Here is a 16288-nt window from a genome sequence, read left to right on the forward strand (position 1 = left end):
AAATGCTGATTCTGATTCAGTGTATCTGGAGTGGAAATGCAAATTCTCAACAGGGAGTCAAATCGGAATGAACCAGTTCAAAGCCCTGGCTCCGTACGGTTTTCTTGGCTGTAATCTTTATAGGGAGTCCCTGGGTGATGCAAACAGTTAAGTGCTTCACCACTAACTGAAAGGTTGGTGGTTCAAATCCACCCAGGGGTGCCTCAGAAGAAATGCCTGATGATCTACTTCCAAAAGAGCATTTAAAAAAAAAAAAAACCCACCGCTGTCAAGTTAATTCCGACTCACAGCGACCCTATAAGACAGAGGAGAACTGCTCCATTGGGTTTCCAAATTGTACAGAATGCAGTTCTACTCTGAAACACATGGGGTTGCCATGAGTCAGAATTGACTTCATGGCAACTTGTTTTTGTTTTTAATCTTCATGGACGCAGATTGCCAGGCCTTTCTTCCACAGTGCTGCGGGGTGGGTTCAAACTGCCAACCCTTAGATTAGGAGCCAAGCACGAAACGTTTGCTCCACCCAGAGACCCCAAGAGGGCCAGCCTATTTGGAGAGTCCTCCCCAAGGACTAGCCTGCCACAGGAGGGGCCGGGTGAAGGAGCAGGCTCTCTTGGTTATGCCTGCCTCCTTATCCTCTGCCATCTCCCTGCCTCAGGCTCCATTCCTTAGCCCTTCTAGTCAATGGCAGACTCAATTACAAGAGTTTTAGTAGTCCAAAGGAAAGATGCAATAACGGTGAGATTCCAGGCACTGTGACAGGGCTAGGTAAAGACATTTGATACAGGGACTCTGGCCAGGCCTGGCCTGCAGGCGACCACCGCTGCCGCCTCCATTGCAGATTTACAGCGCATTAGCTGGGTGATTGCACAGTCTGGCAGGCTATGAGGTCATCTTCCCGCAACACCATGAGTCACCTGTTCTCAGCACAGATCCCTTGCTCATTCTCCCATGAACTAACGCAGCCTCTGGTTGGGCTAGTCCTTACAAGTGGTTAGATGGTGAAGAGCCAGATATTGCCAAAGCTGGTCTCTCCGCCCTGTAATCAACCAGGGCGATTAGGCGATTCCTCTGTACACTGGGACATGGTAAATCAGGTACATGCCTCTGTACGTGGTGAATCGGGTCAGGGCTCCTGCTGGCTGTTAGAGGGTGGTCTTGGGTGCTGGCTGACCTCACTTCCTCTTCTGCCTCTCCCCAGCATGCCCAAGGCAGCACAGGGTTTGCTCATTCACTTAACAAGCTTTTGTTGTGCATTTACTCTGTATGGTGGCACCCCGACATAGTCTCTGCCCCTAAAGACTCCCAGTCTCGGAGGGGAGACCAGAGAGGGTGAGAAGTCCCAGGATGGTGGGCTGTGTCAGCACTGAGGTCTGTGCAGCCTAACATGGGTGCTCAGAGGACAGTCACCCACACCCTCCACCACCAGCCCCACATCCACCCTCACCCCGAGCCCCTTTGTGTTCTCCCCATGTACTGTGCCTGTCTCCCAACTCCCCAGCGAGGCCACTGAGGGTAAGCACATGACTGTTCACACTGATGCTCCCCGGACAGGCTGTGCCCTCAGCCACCGCTATAAAAGCTGCTGTGTGGCTAACTGACCACAGGGGATCTGATGTATTCACACTCGGGAACCCAGCATCTCCTCTGCACAGGGTGTCTGAAGCCCGCGCTCTTGACTAACCAAGATGATCACCCAGAACCCCAGCTGCGAGGGTGCCAGATGCTGGGAGGTGGCTGGGGTGAGGGGCTTCAGAGCCACCTGAATGGGGAGTTGTTGGGGGAAAGGAGCTGCTGCCCACAGTAGTCAACACCAGGCACAAGAGCCTGGCTCCAGAGCTTTCCTGACAACAGACCTCAAGAAAAAAAAGGCAAGAGGATTCTTTCACAAAAGTAGTTGAGTAACGCAGGCTCCAGCCCCTGAGGTGATCTGAGAAACCAGAGACTCCAGCCAGAGCACGATTCAGGAAACCTGCTCCTGGCAAAGCGGGCCACTATGGGGGTCGGGCGCCCTCTGCTGGCCTGACTGTCCCATGCATCCCTGGCCCACAGACCCACCAGAATGGGGTTCTGGAAGCCTCGGGTCTCCAGGGCACTGGCAATGTGAGGCTCCAGGGAGCTGTAAGTTGGGGGTCCCCACCCCACCCAGAGCCCACATTCATCAGTGTTCCAAAGTAAGTGCTTTCTCAGGTAGCTACCTGCACTAGCAACTACAGGAGGTTAAGCAAGAGGCATTCAGGGCAGAGAGCACAGAGGGCGGGGGCTAGCATTTATCTGGTGCCTCCTGTGTGCTGGCACTGGGCAGGATGGTGAGCATACAGTGCCGCTACCCCACGTCCCTCTACCTAAACGTGTGTGCCTCACTGCAAGCACACGTGGGGTGTCAGCAAAGCCTCAAACACATACAGTGCCCTTCTGGAAGGCTGGTTTTCCTCCACGGTTAACAATTACACACGGTTTTATATTAAAACATTATGTCTTTTTAAGAAGTAGAATGCAAAATGCTTACTAGATTTTTTAGTTAAATCATGAAATGTCAAATAGATTTCATGCTTGAGGTAGGCACTTTGGGCTACACCCTCAGATCCAACAGGGAGGACATGACAATTCTCCTTGGCTCTTGCAGGTACTTCAAAATGTTTGAGAAGCACCTGCACACACACCCGCACGCACGCACGCACGCACACTCCTGTGCATACACCCCTACCCCATCACAAGGCATGGTACGATGCGTAAAGATGTGAAAACTGGCCCCATTTACACCCTCACGTGTAGTGCTAGCTCTCTGCACTGGATAGAGGGGGCCGGTTGGGCACTCCTCGAGGGCTCCTAGTACACTTTATCTCTGTCATAACCAGAGATATCAATCTCAGATACGTTCCTCTGCTGCTTGTCTTCCTGAAAATGTGGGTGCATTGAGCCCCATCCTGCATTAAGTCAGATTACCTGGAAGCTGAAAGCTGCTGTGCAGAGCAAAGCCTCCCCGGAGCAGTGCAAACACAGAACCATCACCTGACAGACATTACACCTGGCTCTCACAAACAGTGTAAGAAACACTCAGATGAAAAATACTGTTGATATTTTTACTATTTTAGACACTACCCATGAAAGATTCATATAAAACTCCTCTTGGAATTTGGTGTGTCTTTTAACAGGTAATGAGAGCTGTTATGGTTTGAATTGTATCCCCCAAAAATGTGTCCCAACTTGACTAGGCCATGATTCCTAGTATTGTGTGACTGCCCACCATTTTGTCATCTGATGTGATTTTCCTGTGTTGTAAATCCTACCTCTATGATGTTAATGACGCAGGTATAGAGACAGTTATGTTAATGAAGCAGGACTCAATCTACAAGATTAGGTTGTATCTTAAATCCATCTCTTTTGAGATATAATAGAGAGAAGCAAGGAGACAGAGTTAGGGGGACCTCATACCACCAAGAAACAAGAGCCAGGAGAAAAGCCTGTCCTTTGGACCCGGAGTCCCTGCTGAGAAGCTCCTCAGTGGAGGACGACCGATGACAAGGACATTCCCCCAGAGCCAACAGAGAGAGAAAGCCTTCCCCTGGAGCTCACACCGTGAATTTGAACTTCTAGCCTCCTAAAGTGTGAGAGAATAAACTTCTGTTTGTTAAAGCCATCCACTTGTGGTATTTCTGTTATAGTAGGACTAGGTGACTACGACAAGAGCTATGTAATTCATTGCTTCCCTTTTTGTCCTGCCTGCCAAATGATTCAGAACCAACCTGTATGCAAACCTGCAGCTATGACCTGTCACAACTGTTGTTACCTCTTGACTGCATGACTCTTGCTCATTTTATCTTTATCCTAGTAACCATGTGGCCTCTCTTGGTCTTGTAAAAAGGACTCTCTCTGGGTAAACAACAAATAAATGAATCTGATCTCACCCTTCTTGAAACTCTCTCCTCCCTTAGCGTCTGTGATTGCAGTCTCCCAGCTTTCTTCCCTCTGCCTCATTTGTAGAGTTCTCTTCCTTGACTGTCCCTGAACTTCTGGAGTTCCCCAGAATTCCCTCCTCAGCCCTTCTCTCTGCCCTCCACCACAGTTTTGTGGGCAACTTCATCCATGCCCAGATACTTCCAAATCTGTATCCAAGGCCTGACCCCTCCCCCAAGCTCCAGCCTCGTACATCCTTCCACAGGGCAGACACTTCACACTCAACACGTCCCCCTTTGATCTGCCTGCCACTGGTGCTTTTTATTTCAGTTGGTGGAAACAAGCCAGCAAATTATGTGGATGTTGTGTTAGCAGCCATCAAGTTGGGCCCTGACTCATGGTGAACCCATGTACAACAAAAAGGATTGGACTGTTGTGATCCATAGGGTTTTCACTGGCTGACTTTTTGGAAGTAGATCACCAGGCCTTTCTTCCTAGTCTACCTTAGTCTGGAATTTCCACTAAAACCTGTTCAACATCATAGCAACACGTAAGCCTCCACTCACAGATGGGTGGTGGCTGCACATGAGGTGCATTGGCAGGGACTCAAACCCTGGTCTCCCGCGTGGAAGGCGGGAATTATACCACTGAACCACCACTGCCCCATGCAGATGTTATCTGGTAAATATTCTCAACCCTCTCCATCCTTTCCATTCCAACTACAGCTGGCCAAGCCCTCACCTTGGAGATTACCATACTAGCTTCCTAAATGGGGTCCCCACCCCTAGTCCTGCTCCTTCTAATCCAATTCCACTCCCCCACCAGCCCAGCCAGTGAAATGTAAACGTGACCATGTCACTCTCCGGCTTACAACTCCTTTTTAGCTGCAAGACAAGTCAGGCTCCCTGCTCGGCCCTCCATGACCTGGATCCTGCCCATCATCCACCCTCACCTTCTCCCATCTGATCTAGGGTGATGCTCAACTGTTCAGAGTTCCCCACACCCCCTGCTTCTCGCCTCTGTGGCTTGTCCTTGGCCTAAAACACCCTCCTCCCCCTTCTTCTGCTAGTTCCCATCTGCTTTTTTAAAATATTTTTTTTTATTGTTTTCAGTGAAATTTATACAGCAAATTAGGTTACCATTTGACAATTTCTACACAAATTGTTCAGCGACATTAGTTACATTTTTCACAGTGTGTCAACATTCTCCTTAATTGCACTCTGATTGTTCCATTTCCATTACTCTAGTTTCCCTGCCCCCTTATCTTCTCATCTTTGCTTTAGAGTTAATCATTGTCTCACGTAGATTTTCTTTTTTTTAATGGAGCATCATACACGGGGATAATATCCTTTATTTTGTGTGCCAATCTGTTATCTCGCTGATCTCAGGAGATAGTTTTGGTTCAAGGTTTAAAGAGTATCTAGGGAGATAGTCTCAGGGAGTCCTCCAGTCTCAACTGATTCAGTAAGTCTGGACTTTTTAAGAATTTGAGTTTTGCACCATATTTTTTCTCCTGTTCTGTCAGGGTCCATCTATTGTGGTCCTGATCAGAATGGTTGGTAGTGGTAGCTGGGCACCATCTAGTCCTTCTGGTCTCAGGGTAGATGAGGCTATGGCTCATGTACTCTAACTTCTCTTTAAGATGCAGCTCAGCCCTCTTCCTAGAAGTCTTCTGGGACCCCCTTCCCCAGGGTGGATGAGGTGTCCCTTCTGTATTCCCTCATAGCCCCCCAACCCACTGTGTGCTCCCATTACCATCTGTGTCTGTCTTCACAAGTCTGTCTCCCCATGGACTGTAACCAGCTAGGCCTGATTCACTCTGGTGTGCAAACACAAACATGGGTCAGGAACTCACAGACCCTTAGTGAGTGCCCTCTCACTGATTCTACTGACTGACACCCCGGTGGATAGGTGTGTCTAAGCAAATCCCCAGATACCTCCCCACCCGGACCCTGGCCAGAGCCCCCAGCTCACCAAGAACTGGACGACATCCTCAGGCCTGTGCTTGGCTGACTTAAATACAGCCAGCCGTGTCACCACCAGGATCTGGTACTCCACGTGGCCCGACATCATCTTGCCCCGCACCTCCTGGTGCTGGGGCACAGTAAGGTCCAGGCCCGTGTGGACATTCTGAACTCGCCTGCCAAAAGAAAAAGAAGGCAAAGGAAGTTCAGGTTCATACCAGCAGGCTTCTCGATGGAAATGTAGGCAGGGCCTCAGTCTGGCCCAGAGGGACTGGGTATGAGAATGCTTTGCTGGTGGTCCTCATTCCAGGCCACCCTGCCCCTCTTGCAGGGTATTAGAAAAAAACAAGGCTTAAGTTAGGATCATTATGGAAAGCATGCACAGGTAGAACCTGACTTCCAGTGGGTGGAAATGAAAAAGGGGAGGGGAGGGCCTCTTAGCAGTGGAACTGGTGAGTGTAAAGCTGATGGAGGGCAGCCTTGACCATCACCTCCTATCGGCGCAGCTCACTCCCCGAGCACCCCACCTCTAACAGTTCTGTGGCCACCCCAGGACCTATAACCCAGAGATCCACCACCTTTCCACCGTCTCACCTGTCACACCAGGCCTCAACCAGCTTGGACTCCACATTCCACTGCCAGAATGACTATGTAAGACCTCAGCGTTCCTGACCTCTCCCCGAGTACACAACTGCCTGGGAAAAGCCTGAGACTCCACTCTCCGCCTACTCCGCACGTCTACCCAGGCAGCTGAACATAACTGGGGATTAACACACACCACATTGCCTGGTGGCCCTACTTGAAATTCATGGCCACAAGCTTCCAGCTGGCAGCACAGGCCTGGCAGCCCCACTGCACTGCCCCGGAGCAGTGGCTCTCCAAGTGTGGTTCCTGGACTGGCAGCACGAGCACCGCCTGGAAACTCGCTAACAAGGCAAAGGTAGGCTGCTGTATCAGAAGCCCTGGGGGTGGGCCCCGCAAGGTGTGTAACACGCCCTCTAGGTGGTTCTGATGCACCTGAGCCTAGTCCAGTCACTCTCCCACTCCCCTAGATCCCTAGGAAAGCTTTTTCTGTACAGGGGCTCTGTCACCATGACTCAACTCTGCAGTTGTAGCTGTAATCGGCCACAGATAATTCATAAACAAACAGGGGTGTGTTCTCATAAAACTTTATTTGCAAAAACAAGTGGCACAGGAACTGGCCCACGGGATTAGTTTGCTCACTGCTGCCATAGACAAGTTTTTTGAACTTGAATGTGCATACAAGTCCCCTGGGGATCTTGTTTGTTGGGATTCAGTAAGCTGGAGAGTCTGCAGCTCTAACAAGCTCCCAGGTGGTGCTAATGCTGCTCTCTGATGGTCCAGGGGACCACCCGTTGAGTAGCAAGCTGTGGAGTCTAAATCCCCACTCTGCTCCACCACCTCTCTCAGCACACCCCCAAAACCTGCTCTCCCCTCCTCGCTCTCAGCTGATGGCGCTGCTTCCCCATTCACTGAGAAAATGTCGAAGACCTTCCAAGGGCTTCACATCACATCCACCAGTCCAGACTCTCCCCTCATGCCAGGCTCATTCTCCCAGCTGCCTACCTGACATCTTCACTTGAACGCCAACAAGCTTCTTAAAATTAAACTTTACACAAATCCTGATCCCCGCGTTTACCCCAAGCCCGCACCTGTCATATGCTCCCCATCTCAGTAAATTGCAATTTCGCTCTTTCAGTAACTTAGGACGAAAACCTTGTGGCTAGTCTTGACTCTTCTTTCTCTCATACCCCACATATGATCATCAATAAAACCTGAAAGACCTATCTTCAAAATATATCGAGAACCCATAGTTCTCTACCACCATCACCCTGGTCCAAGCCACCACCATCTCGCAACCCTGGATACAACAATAGACTCCTGAGCCATTTCCTTCTTCCGCCCCTGTTTGACACAGCAGCCAAAGGATCTTTGTAAAATGTAAGTCAGATCATACCACCAATGTGCCTATGGCTTCCCAATGTGCTCAGAATGAAATCCAAAGACCTTACCACAGCCAACAAGGCCCCCACGGTGGGTCCCCTGCTCCCAAACCCACACGTCTTCACCACTTCGCCTAACACTCACCTCTTAGCTCACTCCACTCCAGCCACACTGGCTTCCTTGCTGTTCCCCAAACACCCAAGCACACTCCTGCCTCAGGACCTTTGCTTCTTCAGTCCTCTGCAAGGTACACTCGGATGCAAGACATCTTCATGGCTCTCTCCTTCAGGGAATTGTCAGGGATCGATTAAACTGCCAAACTATCAGAAAGCCATCCCTTGATCACACCACAGGGAACAGCATTCACTTCTGCCTATCACTCTGTTGCCCCTACTGTTTCCTTTCCTTCATCGCATGTATCATCACCTGATATGTTACACATCTACCTACTTCCATCTGCCCACACTACAGCTTCATGAGAGGGACTTTGTTTTGATCACTGCTGTATCCTAGAACTTGACCCAATACCTGGCATAGAATAGACCCTCAGTAACTACCTGCTGGATGAATGAATGCATGAATACAAGTGGAGACGAGCTGGTGGAAGCTGGGCTGGAAAGACAAGTTGGGGCTTGATTGTGAAGGTATCACTTAGCTGCTCGACAAAGGCATTTGGACTCATCCTGCAGGTGAGCTCCTTGGACCTGCTGGTCCTACCAACAAGGAATAAGCATGGGCTCATGTGGCCTTCCCCACCAGCACCCCTGTGTCTGTTAGCAAACCGTGTCCAGGTTAGGCAGTAAAAGAAGCCACCCATGTCCCAAGCACCTCGCACCAAAGTCACACCTCCACTGGTGTGAGAAGGGTGTTTGCTGCTGGTATTGCTCGTATCTGTCATTTTCAAACCTCCATTTTGCACAAGAGGAAATGGCAGCTTAGGAAGAAGAGGCTACTTATGTAGCATTAAGGAAACCTCTTCTGCCAAGAAAGATACAACCTGTAACCTCACTGTATCATCCAGAGGAGGCCAGGCAGGTTCTGACATTCGCGTTTACTTAAAGAGACATTTTTTTCTAGATCTCAAGTTACAGGGAAGTTCCGATTGCAGAACCTGGGTAATGCATTCATTTATGTAATAAACTGGCATCTTGGCACAAGCTTTTGTGTAGGGGCACCATGGATGGAGAACATGAAAGTTCTTGAAGTCATTTTACAGCTATTAAAAAAGAAAAAACAGTAAATCCATGTGATCCCAGCCTTTCCAGGATTCATCTTGTGCTGAGTCTTCCAGGCCTGGAACAAGGTGGACCCACACTACATCCTCCACCCAGGACACTTCCGGGCCTTTGCTATAACTTGCACTTCTCTGAGTTCCCTCCTCCAGCCGCCTCCTTTCTCCCCTTCACCTGGATAAAGCCCACTCATCTTGCAGGGCAAGCCTTATTCACTTCCTCCCAGAAGCCCAGGTGAGTGCCCTTGCACTGTGTTCCCATGGCAACTTGCGCTCACTGCCCAGCCAGCATTTATCACCCCCGGTAGCCCTGGCGGCTCAGTGGGTAAGGGCTCCGCTGCTAACCACACGACTGGCAGTTCGAATCCACCAGCGGCTCCTCGGAAACCCTATGCGGCAGTTCCACTCAGTCCTATAGGGTCGCTATGAGTCGGAATGGATCTTTACGGCAAAGAGTCACGGGTCAGGTCTCCTCTCAACTCTGTCTCTTCCTCCAGGGCCTGGCCTTGTCTGTTTCAACCCATCTCCAGTGCCTAGCACTGGGCCTGGCACACGTTAAGCGACGAAAGAAAGGATGTTCAGGACAAAAAGAAATGAGGCTAAGTCAGCAGGAAGAGAAGAGTGCCCCGTCTCTGACTGCCTTCACGGGGCCAGCCAGTCCCAAGATCTTCCAATGGGTCTAGGGTGAGTTCATTACCCACTAGGGGACTTCAGTTTGCTCATCTGTAAAACGGGGACACTCGATGCCGCCCCAACTCTCCCACATGGCGGTGGAGAGGCCCAGCCCAGATAAACCACCAAAGAGCGCTGGGAAGATCCCGGCCAGGAACGGAAACCCTCGAGGCGACCGCGCCGCCGCCTCCTCCTCCGCCTGGGGCGCATTGGGCCGTGACTCGGACGCACCCAGTCTCCAAGTTGCCCAGGCGTTGTGCCCGGTCCTAGGGGTCTGGCTCACCTGGAGGTGACGAGCACCGCCGGTGACTGCATGACGGCAGCGGCTCCAGGCGGGGCTTGCGGTCACGAGACCGGGCGGTGCCAGCGTCGCCGTGTCCCCGCCCAGCGCGCACGGCCCACTCCGGCCTCCGGGCGGCCGCACCGCCTCCCCGCTGCCCTGGCGCGCCCTCTAGTGGCCACCGGGTGATCTAGTCTCAGAGGGCGCCGTGGATTTCGAATCTTCTGCGGGTTACTGGGCTGTGAACTTGAGCAGAGGGCCGGACCCTCGGAGTCGGCCCCGCACGTCCGCTGAGTTGTGTCCAAGCTGAGCTGCGTCCTCTCGCCATGAGCCTAGGACGGCGCGGTGTCCGGGAGTCCTGGTCCAACAGGTCGGTCGGCAGACACGGAAGAAAAGGGGAGGAGAGGCTTCCTTTCAGGTGACCAGAAGTCCCGGTTTGTGCCTGTTGTCCTAGTGTAGTGACAACGCTCATTTCACTCGTACCAGTGCCCCGGTTAGGACTATAAACTATTTGGTCTCCCTGCCTTGGGGAGAGCGTTGGGGAAACAACGCAGCCAGTGCTTACGGGCCCTAGGGACGCCCAGAGCTCCTACCTGCTGGGAAGGTTTTTGGGTTTTGTTCCAGGGGCTGATTCTGACTCATGACCACCTCATGTGTGTCAGAGTAGAACTGTGCTCCATAGCGTTTTTAATGACTGGTTTTTTGGAAGTACATCACCAGGCCTTTCTTCCGAGGTGCCTCTGGGTGAACTTGAACCTCCACCCTTTAGGTTAGCAGCGGAGCATGTTACCATCTGAACCACCCAGAGAGTCCCCTAGATCTGTTAGGAGGATCAAATGAAGTGATGCCTAACTCAGTAGACAAGCTAGGTGCAACCCCCTCTGTGGGTGTAATCTAAAGAAACGGCACCTGACTCCGGAGGCCTTACAACGGGTGCCCTTAAAGAGGCAAACAGGGCTTCCCTAACTAAAGCTTCTGAAAACTATTTGTGTGTGTCTCCCTCTCCCCACAGTTTCCCTGTCGTACAGACATTGAAACTCTCTGCCTCTCTATGTGTGTGCAGACTCCTCTTTCGGGAATACTGTCCTGCTCATTTCTGACCTTCCTGACCAAGGGCGCCCCCTCCCATTGCTGCTCCCCACCCTCTGGGAAGTGGCCGTGGGCCTTCTACTTGCTGCCTTTTCCCCAAGAACCAGCCCCCACCCCACCCGCACCACCCCTGGAACACTGATGAACAGAACTCTCCAGCTCTTTGTAACCACCAATAAGACACTGAGCACAGGGTGTGACATGTAATGGGCATTTAATGAGGGAGAGTGTTTGTGTTGTTCTGGGTTCAGCTACTAAGGAAACAGCTACTCTCTGCTCAGTTTCTACTGCTAGTCCCATTGTGAAATTACTCACCTCTGTCCCTCCTGACCTTTCACTCATTTATTTAATCCTTCATCACTCATTCAACAACCATCTGCTAAGCTTGGACTTGGTTCTGGGCCTGTGCTGGGCTTCGAGGATGCCAGGACAGACCCCACCCACCCTGCCAGCAGCCTATGTGCCTGCTGCCTCTGGCTTCTCTTGCCCTTCTCCTCCAGGGTCTCTGCTCACAGTCTGTATCCAGCAGGCACTCTTCCCTAGCAGGGGATCTCAGGACGGTTCAAAGAATCTCTCTTGGGTGGGTGGACAGAGCCCACGGAGGAGGCTCTGATCCCTGGCCTGCATTCAGATGGCTGCTGGTGGGGCCAGAGCAGTGGGGTCAAGGGATTTGTTTTCCTAGAAGGAGATTTAGGAGTAGAGGCCTGCAGGGTGTAATAAACCCTCTCATGATAGACACAACTCTCCATGGAATGAGAAACAGAGAGGTCATGTTACCTGCCCAGGTGTCGCCTGCAGGAAAAGAAAAGCCAAGTCTGGAAACAAAGCCAGGAGAAAGGTCCAAAACCCTGTCCCTATTCTGTAGCTCTCTCCATGGAGAGCCCCAGTGACAAAGAGCCAACAGAAGCTGGGGCTTAGTGATACCACAAATGACAATAGGGTCATGTCTGCCACACACCCTAAAGGAGGTGCTCACTGGCCTTGGCTTTATCACCACCAACAGCATTATTTGCCTAGATTTGAATCACATTTCAGTGAAGAAATCCTACAGCAAAATTTTTTAAAAAATGAAAAAAAAATTTCCCCCATGTATCTTTTTAATAAATATGTGCACTCATATACCTGTTGGGGTTTATTTCATATCTGTAGACAAAATAAGCACTAATGAATCAAAGGATGGCTGAATGAATGAAAGTTTTCTTGAATGAATGAAAGGGCAGTGGTTTGACAGGTGGCAGTCACTGCTGTCCACTCTGCCTGCCACCTGTCATCTGTCTGCAGAGCAGTGTTGGTGGCAACAAACAGTATTCCATGTGTTGTTGAACTTGACATGCCCCACTTTAGAAGAAAAGGAGTTCAGGGTCTGATCAGAAAGCAGTTACAGACGTCAGGATTCTAGAAGTCAAGGTGTGGTGCAGCCCTGGGAAGTGCCAGTGGCTGCATAGTCACCATGGCACAACTGTTTATTGAACATACACAGTGTCCTGGTGCTAGTAGTACACAGTGACTAAGACACAGTCACTGCCTTCCATGAACTTCTTTGCCCTTATACACGTGAAACCTGTGAGAGCTGGAACTCAACAGGACTGCCTTATTTTTCTAGGTCTTGCAGGTTTTTGCCTTTGACAGGGTACAGTCTCACCACTTTTCTATCGCTCTATATTAGTGGAAAATATTTGCGTTTTCCTTCTCTGACAGGTTCCGCTTTACACAAGTTCTGGCTTTCTGAGGTTTTACTGTACTTGGGTGGGGTTGGGGTCAGAGAAGCTTCCTAAAGGAGCCAAAATCTAAGGTAAGATCTGAAGAAATAAGAGCAGATGGAATAGAGTAGAAGTTATGTCATGTATAAAGCCCCAGAGATCAGAAAGAGCATAGAATTCAGGAGAAAGGGGTGAAGGGAGGACAAGAGCAAGGGACAAGCAGGAGCCAGGCCTGGAGAGACTTGGGCACCAAGACGAGGACTTTGTACTGATCGGGAGGACAATGCAAAACCACCAGAGAGCTGTGAGCAGGGAGTGACCTGACCAGCTACGTTGTGGACAGTGGTTTGGAGCACGGCATGCTGAAGGCAAGTGTTACGGATTGAATTGTGCCCCCCAAAAATGTGTGTCAACTTGGCCAGGCCATGATTCTCAGTATTGTGTGATTATCCATCATTTTGTCATCTGGTGTGATTTTCCTATATGTTGTAGATCTTACCTCTATGATGTTAATGAGACAGGATTAGAGAGAGTTATGTTAATGAGGCAGGCCTCTATTTACAAGATTAGGTTGTATCTTGAGTCAATCCCTTTTGAGATATAAAAGAGAGAAGCAAGCAGAGAGACAGAGGGACCTCCTACCACCAAGAAAGAAGAGCCAGGAGCAAGCACGTCCTTTGAATTCAGGGTCTCTGCTCTGAGAAGCTCCTAGACCAGGGGAAGATTGAGGACAAGGACCTTCCCCCAGAGCCAACAGAGAGAAAGCCTTCCCCTGGAGCTGGCACCCTGGTTTCGGACTTCTAGCCTCCTAGACTGTGAGAGAATGAATTTCTCTTTGCCAAAGCCATCCACTTGTGATATGTCTGTTATAGCAGCACTAGATGACTAAGACAGCAAGAAATTGAGCAGAGCTGCAGAGCAATCCATCCAAGAGATGATGGTAGCATGAACCAGGGTGATGGCAGCTCAGGAGGAGACAGGCTGGAGAGAGACTTAACCACTTGCCATTGAGTCAATTCCAACTTAGGGTGACCCAATGTGTGTCAGTGTAGAGCTGTGCTCCATAGAGTTTTCAATGGCTGATTTTTTGGAAGTAGATTGCCAGGACTTTCTTCCAAGGTGCCTCTTGGTGGACTTGAACCTTCAACCTTTCAGTTAGGAGCCAAGCATGTTAACCATTTGCACCACCCAGGGACTCCAGAGAGACATTTAGGAAACAGAATGGGTCAAGACTCGATAATTGAGTGAATGTGGGCAGGAGTTAAGATGCCACTGCAGTTGGGTTCCTGTGAGGGGCTGGATTGTGCTACCATTCCCTTTGACAGGGTACCTGGAGAAAGAGCACGTTTTTGGTGGGATGATGAGTTCTGTTTTGGACGGGTGGTGTTTGCGGGCTGGGGGCATTGAGGTGACAGCATATATAGCTCTGGACCTCAGGAGGCAGACCTAGGCTGGAGACCCTGATGGGGGAGTGATGAGTAGAGAGGAGGCTGTTGAAGTTAAGAGCAGGGTGAAGCCCCGTGGTGAGAGCATGGAGAGAAGACAGCTGAGGATGGTCTAAGGAAGCGCTTACATCTAATCAGCTGCAAAAAAGGGGACTCCCCATTGTCGCATGTGCTGGTCCCATGCCTGTCACCAATGCCTGGAGTCGGGGTCTCATCCCTGCTCCCGGGGTTCCCTAGTCTGCCCTGCAGGGAGATTTGGACACAGCTGATGCTTGCTAAAGGAGCCCTAGTGGCACAGTGGTTAAGCGCTCAGCTACGGATAGGTTGGTGCTTTGAACCTACCAGCCGCTCCAGGGGAGAAGGATGTGGCGATCTGGTTTCATAAAGATTGTTGTTGTTGTCAGGTGCCGCTGAGTCACTTCCGACTCACAGTGACCCCATGTACAACAGAACAAAACACTGCCAGTGCTGTGCCATCCTCACATCCATAAACGTTACAGCCTTGGAAACCCTATGGGGCAGTTCTACTCTTTTCTATAGGGTCACTATTAGTCGGAATTGACTTGACGGCAATGGGTTTTTTGGGTTTGATGATTGCCAAGAACACAACTGGTTTCTGATGAAAGAGTGACCCCCTTGCCTGATATCAATCCCTTTTTCAGCCTCTGTGGGCCTCGTGTGCCCCTATGTAGCTCTGGCGGATAATTGTATACAATGCCTGGAATGTGGAGTCTAAATCTGATAGTTTCTGCTTCCTGCCTGACTCAAGGAGCCCCTTCCATGGCTGACGCTGTGGTAACGCAAACCACATTGCAAAGGATCTTATGTTCCCCTCTTCCCCACTGCCCTGGAGAACCACTCCAGCCCTCAGTCTCCACCTTATGGGAAATAGCTGGCCTGGGGGCAGTGCGGTGGGATAGAGACACCCCAAGCCAACAGGGGGTCTGATCGGAGCTCCAGTGCCCACTGTGCACAGGCATTTCCTGTGGGGTGGGTCTTCTGGGGATCTGCTGACTTATCTCTGTTTTCTAAGTGATGCTGGACTGCCAGCTCTGGGTCTGGGCACCAAAAAGTGAGCATGCCACCACCTCGCATGTCAATCAGCAAGCACTCACGGGCACAGGTCTAGGCCTGTCACCTCCCAGTGCTTGAGGAGGCAGGGGGAGACAAGGGCTTGTCTGGTGGGGCTCACAGACCATCACAGAGAGGTGGAGATTTGGACACTGATGCAGGCAGAGGGTGCTGTGGGTGCACGGTAGAGGGCTTGGCCTTTTGTCTCCACTTCCTGAAAACAACCCTTGGAATTTCTTGAGCAATCAAGATGCCATTGTTTTTCTAAATCAGCCAGGCACTTAAAAGTGTGCAAATGAGGTGGGAACCCAAAGACCAAGTCTGGTGAACTCACTTCAAGAAGGCAGGGGGGCATGATGCAATCATGCATAGTCAGAGGTTCAGAAATCATTAACTATGTATTAAGGCTGCACTTGTGCATATACAACCAGGCCCCAAACTACTGTAAAGGACCCTGGACCTTGGAGCTTCCTTTTGCGCTTCCGGATTGATAATGCACGTGGGAGTACCAGCACATCTCTGGGAACATGAAGCTCCCTGCGAAAACTGCTCCCAGACCTCACCTGTGCATTTCTTCGTGTGTATCCTTCTGTGGCTATATTTATTTATTTTAATTATTTTTTTATTGTTGTAGTTTAAATGAAGTTTACATTCAAGTTAGTCTCCCATACAAAAAATTATACATACATTGTTATGTGACCCTAATTGCTCTCCCCATACTGCGACAGCACACTCCTCCTTTCTACCCCTGATTTCCCAGGGCCATTCAACCAGCTCCTAACCCTCTCTGCCTTCCCGTCTCACCTCCAGACAGAAGCTGCCCGTTTAGTCTCTTCTATCTACTTGAGCTAAGAGGCACACTCCTCACAAGTATCACTTTATGTCCCACAGTCCAGTCCAATCCCTGTCTGAAGAGTTGGCCTCGGAAATTGTTTTATTTCTGGGCTGATGAAGAATCCAGGGGCCATGCTTTC

General features: G+C 50.5%; 1 protein-coding gene across 1 annotated transcript in view; it reads right to left on the reverse strand.

The window, feature by feature from the left end:
* Positions 1-10060, reverse strand: part of HS1BP3 (HCLS1 binding protein 3) — a 37424-nt gene extending 27364 nt beyond the window's left edge. Inside the window, exons 1-2 of the mRNA XM_004387592.2 lie at positions 10013-10060; positions 5872-6037 (exon numbers count right to left, since the gene is read on the reverse strand). Of these exons, the coding sequence (XP_004387649.1) occupies positions 5872-6037; positions 10013-10044 (198 nt within the window). The 5' untranslated portion in view covers positions 10045-10060. The remainder of the gene's footprint in view (positions 1-5871; positions 6038-10012) is intronic.
* Positions 10061-16288: the final 6228 nt, after the last annotated feature.

Source organism: Trichechus manatus, unplaced genomic scaffold (genome assembly GCF_000243295.1).
Source record: "Trichechus manatus latirostris isolate Lorelei unplaced genomic scaffold, TriManLat1.0 scaffold00189, whole genome shotgun sequence".
Classification (NCBI taxonomy): domain Eukaryota; kingdom Metazoa; phylum Chordata; class Mammalia; order Sirenia; family Trichechidae; genus Trichechus; species Trichechus manatus.